This window comes from Sparus aurata, chromosome 17 (assembly GCF_900880675.1).
Source record: "Sparus aurata chromosome 17, fSpaAur1.1, whole genome shotgun sequence".
In the NCBI taxonomy this organism is placed as follows: Eukaryota; Metazoa; Chordata; class Actinopteri; order Spariformes; family Sparidae; genus Sparus; species Sparus aurata.
This window is the reverse complement of record NC_044203.1, coordinates 22551208-22558755: the sequence shown is the minus strand read 5'-3', so window position 1 is coordinate 22558755 and position 7548 is coordinate 22551208. Positions and strand designations below refer to the sequence as shown.

Sequence of the window (7548 nt, the reverse complement as noted above, 5' to 3'; positions counted from 1 at the left end):
AAATGTATCTATGAATGAGAATCTCGAAGTACACCATCGTGAGCACTCTTTGCTGTGTGTTTGAACATGTTTGACTCTGACGTAAGTCTCTCCAATTCATCCTGCTCGACTGTTATGTAACTCAGCCTCCATTTTCCACTCATCTGTTCCAAGGCAGCAGAAAGGCAGCATTTTCTTCTTCTCTTCCCGTCTCATGCCCCCCTGCCAAGTCCCTTTTTGTAGGTCAGTTCAAACTGTCCAGCGCCAGCCTGCCGTCACTTTGGCCCTATTACTTTCACTTATTGAATACTATCAGATTCTCCTTGCAGGGGGAGGAAATGAAAAAAGAGACGGAGGATCATGTGGCTTTAATTACAAAAAAAAAAGTTCATCTTTCCACACTCTGCTGGCCGAGGTATGAGTTACAGTTTCACTGCTGGAGAGGTTGTGTACCTCTGCAGTGGTAAGTCTGCACCACGAGCATGAACACTGTACAAGAAGAGGGCACTTATTAAATAGAAATAGCTTCAAACTCCCTCCTTGATATAAACATTCTGTCCTTGGAACAAATGTTTGAAAGACAGGTTTTTTTTAATATACAGAATGTATATGATACAGTGTTTAATGTAATTCATACCAAGCTGCTGAGGTTGTTTTCTGTTACTCATCAACACAACCCACCAGACGAGCACAAAGGTGAGCCAACGCTAGTCAGCACCGGTCAGATACAGGGAAATTCAAAGTGCCTTACAGGGGCAGAGAAATACATTAACAATAAGATTTTTCTTTATTATTTTTATTCACAATTGCATTTAAAAAGACAATAAAAAACTAAACAAAAATCTGATAAAAAAAAAATAAGCAACTGTAAAGTTCAAAAGAAAGCTAGGATTGAAGTAAAAACAATAATGTTTTACGTTATCATTTAAAATGAGCTGACCACCACTATGTTCGAATAAAAATGCAGCGAGAGGGCCCTCTTGGATGCTGGAACATGATAAATTGTCCTTTAATCACGACTTAGAACTGCAAAAAAAAATAGTGAACAGCAATACAAAGATTCACCTTGACATGATAATAATGTTGAAATTGTCCTGAATTGTGTGGGAACGGGGCTTATTTGCGTTTTGGTATGCACAAACACAAGAAGTAAAGGTGCAAATGGGGGGTTGCAGCTGGCTGTTGCTCAGCTGCACAGCAGGTCATCGTAGTTCCCGCATCGTCATCAGTGTTCAGTTTGTTTCTGTGGACATTTACACGACCTTATCTGCACAAACCACTTTACTGCACACTATGAATGTATAGTGTTACCTAGCTCCTCGCTCGGAGTCAGAACTGCAGAGAAGCTGGGCGTCCTGGGTGAACGGCTCCAGTGTTTAAATGGTTTTAAAGAGTTTCCTGACATCTGGTGGTGGATTGAAGACATCACATGACCTGCTGCTTTGAAGGGCGAAGTTAAGCTTCAGTGTTTTCTCTTTGTTCAGTACTTGCTAAAAGCTGACATGTAGACTGAGTTATTTTAAGCTAATTTAGTTGTAAGTATCTTTTTTTACACTGAAAGTCTCAGTGTCTAATTGTGGCATCAAACCCACTTTTCTTCCAAAATCTGATCTGATGGTATCCCGACGTTATCATGCTGGTGTACCTTCTGTTATTCAGATGATTAACTTGTGACAGTTTTCATTTCAGGCTTTAGCAGCGTGTCGATATCCCTGAACTGGGATTTCCCCTGATTTCTACCTCTTATTTGTACAAAAGGAAATGCTCTGTCAGCTGATCTGTGGGGTTCTCCTATTCCAGTATCCTGCATGAGCTCCTCCATTATTGACTTAGTTGCTTGAGGTGTCCTCTGAATATCTGTGGAAACAACAGCCAACTGCCCCTTTCATTTAATCTTACCTTGCAACCCCGACACATTGTTAAAGCCGGAGTGCAGGACTTTTATAACACTGATGAATGTCTTCTAGATTCAAGCCACTGCCGAATGAGTTCACACACTGAGGATTCAGCCGAAATTGTGCAGCACACCAGAGTCTTTAAATGAAGACACCTCAGCATCAGTTGCTCCAACAGCTGTAGACATTTAGCTCATTGCAGAGAAACACAACTGCCTCAAGGGGAGACAAAAGTTCCATATTCCAGCTTTAATGTTACTACCAACATCTATGCTCTGACGGGCAAGTGAGAAAAACAAGTTCTGGGGGTCCATTTCCTATGTCTAATGATAACATTTATTTTTATGAATTGAGAGCAGGTGATTAAAAGGCAGTTTGAAAGGTGATCTACAAATAAAGTTTGATCGATTCATTGATACAGCTACAGAAAAATGGTCCTGAAGAGAAAAAATAGTAAATCCAAAACTGTTTTCACCTATTTCACAGATGTGTTTTTTTTTTTTTTTAGGAATATAGAAAGATTATTCTATGATTGAATGAATGACTTTGTTTTAAACCTAAAATTAAAACAACATAATAAAAACAAATAAAACAAATGTAATAGTGTCTGTAAAGGAGTCAGTAAAAGTAACACACCAGAGCACCAGTTTTTTTTTCTCACTTGCCTCTCAGGGCTTCCATATTCTAACTGTTACAAGTCAACATATCTGTTTATCTTCTACATATCCTCTACATATCTTCTACAGCATTAAATGCATGTTTCTTCATCCTCATTCATGCATTTTAGGGTGTTTTTAGTTTTGTTTTGTGTCCTCCTTTCATAGCAAGCATTCTTCAACTCCTCCTCTTTGTTGGCAAGTATCCCAAGACTGAAAAGATAACGACGGCTTTTGCCCTTAAACATTAAAAACCCAGAGTCATTTGCTGTCTTTTAAAATCTGCCTTGTCTCACACATGCTGGGTCCATGGGGCTTATACAAATGAATTTAGGATTTATTAGTGGCCCGCCAACTTCATTTCAATACACATAGAGTATCTTTCTTTCAACTTCTATCTATCAAATTCCATATCTGGTTGGTCCATGTGGTGTTAAAGTGTAACTCCACCGATTTTACACATCTAAGTGTGTTTACAGGTCAAGAGTACAACTGTATCTGTGAAAACAGAAGTATGAAGCCTTTGTGGCTCCAGAAGCTACATGTAATCTGATCAATTGCCTCCAGTGATGTCACTCAGTGACTAAGATGAATTGTGGGTAATGTAGGCACAAGGTATCGAAAAGGAAGAAGAATAGAAAAAGATGATATCTCTGGTTTTGCTGTATAATTTTGATCATTTATTTTCAATTTGTTCATAATGACTTTGAAAGTGTTAAAGTGGTGCAGTAAACCAATGATTCTCACAACCTGATGCCTACACTACCTACAATGCCACTGAGTGACACCTGAGAGACACAATTTATCAGATTACATATAGCTTCCTCTAGACCCTCAAAAGGCTTTACACTACTTTTTACACATATGCAGCACAGCTCATTAAGACCTGCGACCACACTTTAATGTGCTGAAATTGGTGGCGTTACCCTTTAAGCCCTTAAGGGATTTTCCTACTTGGAATGAAAAGCCTGCCAGTTCTACTTGAGTTAGATAACAGAAGAATTGGGGGGATGAAAACACAGAAGAATGAGAAATTAGTTATCTAAACTGGAGGAACGCCATGAGAGAAACACAACCGTCTCCGAAAAACCATAAACCTTCACGCCTACCAAATCTTGTGCACACTTACAGGCATCTTTGTTTTGCACAACTCTAACCCACTAACTCATGAACTCATGACATCCAGGCATGTGTGCTGCGGGCAAGTTCTGGCCTCATCTGATACTAGCACATTCCCATATTGAACCACTTCCATGATATAAAAAACTGCTGCCTGAACTGAACATTCAAGGCATATTTCTGGATGAAATGATGGGCATCAGATGTGAATTCATACCGTCTGTGGTATTCTTGTGGAGTTTGCAAAACCACTAGAAAGAGATGGCACAATAAAGACTTACAACCCTGATCCTAAAAAAAATGGTGGGACGTTGTGTAAAAAATGAATTGAACAAACGTGCACCTGGAAATATCTATGGAGCTGATGCAGTCAAACATTTGATTTATTGTTTTTCTACTGTTTTCAATCGAGTATGTGTCAAAAAAGGACGTAATGTTTTAGACAGAGACCCAACTGTTTTGAAATCAGGGACTCAGAGTAGAGCTTTCGTATCATAACTAAAAGAGCAATCAGACAAACACAGGGTGAAATCTGGTCAAAGGTAGTTTTTACTGATGAATCCGGCACATATTTGTGCTGAATAATTCTCTTACACTCAAAAAACAAAACAAAAAAAAACCCATCAACATCATAATTTTTCCTAATATCCGCCCATCACTTCTTGCAATGCTTTTGCTGGAGATTATAGCATTTGTCACAGGCCATCGAGAGGCCGGCGACGAGGGGAAGGAACTCTTCAAAGCTCAACTTGTCATCTTTGTTGGTGTCCAAATCTTTCATGATGCATTCCACAGCTTTGGGGTTCTTCTGGGTCTGAAAAAAGCATGAGAAGGTTCAGGGTTCAATGCTTAAGTAAAAGCAACAAGTTATAGATACATGTAGACTGATCGTATGTGTATACTGAGGAGGTTAGATTTTAATTGAACACAAAAGGATTCTTACTTTCAGGAATGTGGGTAACTCAGTCTCAACTAGCTTTTTAAATTCCTTCTTGCTTAGGTGCTTTTTGTCTCCATCTTCATCGGCATACTTGTGGAAGAGGAGGATCAGTTTCTCCATGCAAACTTCCAACTCCGACATGGCTGCAGAAAGCAAGTGCTGAAAGGAAGAGGCAAGGGTTTGAATTTCACAGGAAATACACACTTGGACTTAAACTTATCACTAGAACAGCTATTCTAAGTCCATGTGCAGAATAATATTTACCCTACATATAAGCATGAAGAGTGACGCTCTGCTGTTTAATCCACCAAACATTCCATCTGCACTACACCACTTACAACACCAAAACAGCCTACTTTACATATCTGCATACAAATGAACTGTGAAATGGAACTTCCTACACATTTTTTTTACTTCTACCTCTGTGAAATATAACTTGAATCTTCATTGAACTGCTGACATCGGGGCATTGCCACATTCAGTTAAAGCAAAATGATGTAGAAAGTTGCCTTGCGTGTGATTCGGAGCACCCCAACAGTTCCTGAATGCAACACCACTGTCGTAAATGCAAATCCCAGGTCTGTGATCATTTGTCACATGTAATGCAGGTGCCAACTACAAACATGTATGTAACGCTGTGATCCGGCACTCTTGCTGAATGGTGCAGAAACATGTGATGGGGGGACCGAGTGGCTGAGACAGAGTTCACAGTTCACCCTTTGATGAGACACTGTGCCATCAAAATGATTATTTGAAGGTAAAAAAGTTACATAATGTGGCTTTAACCTAAAATACATCGACTCAGGCGCCATTATTCAAAAGTCCCAAAGTTCCCTCTTCGATAAACCTGTGGTAGATAAAACATCATGAATGCCCTCTTAGGTGCCTTTTCCTTTTTTATTATTTTCGCCCTTGCCCACTCAAACATCCTGAGCCTGCCACCGGATATGCTGTAGCTTACTCTTGTTTGACGCCTTTAATTGCTCTGAGGAGACAGATTAATGATAGAAGATTTAATGAACAAATCAATGTATGTAGAACTGGTTTATTCTAATGAAAAAAGAGAAGACTGTATCGATCCCTTGGTGAGATTCACAAGCTCTTTGGCAGAATGGGCCTATATGGAGAAAATGACCCACACCTTTACACTAATAAGTGCATCAATAATGATAAGAACAAAAAAAATGGACAATTCTGCATAAGGGGTACCTTCAAGTTTGGCCGGTTAAGTTGACATTTTGATGCTGATACAGTTGCGCTTTTTGCACTCTGCATTTTAACTTAGTAAAACGCCCTGTTGTGTAGCCTCTTCCTCTTAAGTCGAAAGATCTGAGCAGGCTGCTTCTTCTTCCATCCACCACAGAGCCACAGAGCCTGCCTCATCCAAAACTAACATAGTGTTAAATTAGGGCGTGTGGGTGTTGGTTCTACTGGCGCTCAGAGGAAATTCTTTGGCTATTAAGACATTTTCTGGCACATAAACTCAAATCCTTATCTCAGTACTCCCACTCCTTCCGCATTTTCCTAGTCCCGTTTGCTCTTTTACTGGAAGAGTTTCAAAAAAGACGAGATGTACAGGAGCTAGAGACAAAGGACACTGAAACACTGAAGGAAAAGATAACAGAGGACCGGCCCCCACTTGCCAGAAGTGGAAAGTCGTGCGTAATGCGCCAACAACGCCCCGAGCCCACCTCAGAAAAAGTGTCGCAGAACACAGACTTCAACTTAACTGGGTGGAAAAAAAGCAGCTTTTGCAAGAGGCCTACACGCCTCAAACTACACCCAGCAGCTGAGATGAACAGTCTACTTTTTTCATTCTTCACAACAATTTATCAGTTTTTCTTTCTAAAACTCGCGCAGCTTCGAAAAGAACGCGAGACAACAAAGGCAAAAGAGACGTGCGCGTTGGAATAACTTTTATTGGACTTACCAGGACGTAAAGAGGCAGAAGCTGTGGTTTGGTGGTGATCTGTGAAGAGTGCAGGGGCTCACCCAACAGTTTATTGTAGTATTTATAGTGGAGCCAGGCAACGCCCAGGAAGATGGAAGGGAGAGGGAGGGGTAGAGAGACCCAAGCACAGAGGGGGAGAGAGAGTGAGAGCGCAAATAACGTGGAGAAAGCCATGTGCAAATACCATCCCTGCCCATGTTTATCCACCGCAAGAGATACAGAGATGAATCCATATACTGTAGCTTTCACGTGAGACACTTTCCCTCCATACCAGGATACATGGTACAAAGACTGTAGAGTTTTAACATGATGTCATCTCCAGACAGGAGTGTCCAGATCCAATCCAGAGGTGATGAACAAAAAAAAAAAAGCTGCTCAAATCTCTTCTAATATGAATCATGATCAAGTTTCAAAGTGGCAACAACGCAGAAAAATGACTCAAGCTGTTAAAAGCAAGCCTGGGCCCATACTCCTGAGTCAGGATGTTCAGGCAACATGTTGGGATGTTCAGGACTGATGCTTCTTCTTCTGTGTTTCATGTGGATACATTTTACAAGAGACCACAACAATTGATCCAATTATATACAATCATTTTATTTATTTCTAGGCTGACTGAACACTTTGCTTGAAATAAGGTAGACAGTGGGACATTAAAGCCTTTATTTATCTAAGGAAGTTTCACTCTCTCTGACTGGAACACCCTGTTACCACTGACACAGTCACACCTGGAAGCTGTCCAATATAACCACTGTGTGGGCTGCTGAGCAGCTCCAGCAGAATTGTTACTTAACGGCACCCCAGTGATTTCCAACCCCATCCAAACGTATCCTTCCGGCCCGGGTTTTAAAGGTGTGTCACCCCTCAATGCCCGACAAAAACAAAACAGAAAAAAAAGTAAGAATTTGACATGACAATCCATGTCCACCCCAAAGAGCCTCTCTTAGACAAGTATGAGCAACAATCACCCAGCCCTCTTTGAAACAATGCCATCACCTCCATGTTACTTCT

The 7548-nt window shown here is 40.6% G+C and overlaps 1 protein-coding gene across 2 annotated transcripts; it reads right to left on the bottom strand.

Moving 5' to 3' along the window:
- Positions 1-4180: 4180 nt before the first annotated feature.
- On the bottom strand, positions 4181-6656 carry LOC115566668 (protein S100-A1). Of its 2 annotated transcripts, none has more exons than XM_030392582.1 (3): positions 6520-6656; positions 4593-4748; positions 4181-4463 (listed from the first exon to the last, which is right to left on the bottom strand). In XM_030392582.1, the coding sequence occupies exons 2-3, from the start codon at positions 4728-4730 to the stop codon at positions 4305-4307; spliced, it is 297 nt and encodes a 98-aa protein (XP_030248442.1). In that variant the 5' UTR covers positions 4731-4748; positions 6520-6656; the 3' UTR covers positions 4181-4304. The 2 variants fall into 2 exon arrangements, with proteins under 2 accessions (XP_030248442.1, XP_030248441.1); XM_030392581.1 differs by lacking the exon at positions 6520-6656 and adding an exon at positions 5799-5879.
- Between the last annotated feature and the right edge of the window lie 892 nt (positions 6657-7548).

Coding starts and splice junctions, on each gene's coding strand:
- LOC115566668 (XM_030392581.1), bottom strand. CDS start 5,864: ATGCAGAGTGCAAAAAGCGCAACTGTATCAGCATCAAAATGTCAACTT. Junction 4,749..5,798: donor TTAACCGGCCAAACTTGAAG/GTACCCCTTATG, acceptor TCTTCCTTTCAG/CACTTGCTTTCTGCAGCCAT. Junction 4,464..4,592: donor AGTTACCCACATTCCTGAAA/GTAAGAATCCTT, acceptor TGCTTTTTTCAG/ACCCAGAAGAACCCCAAAGC.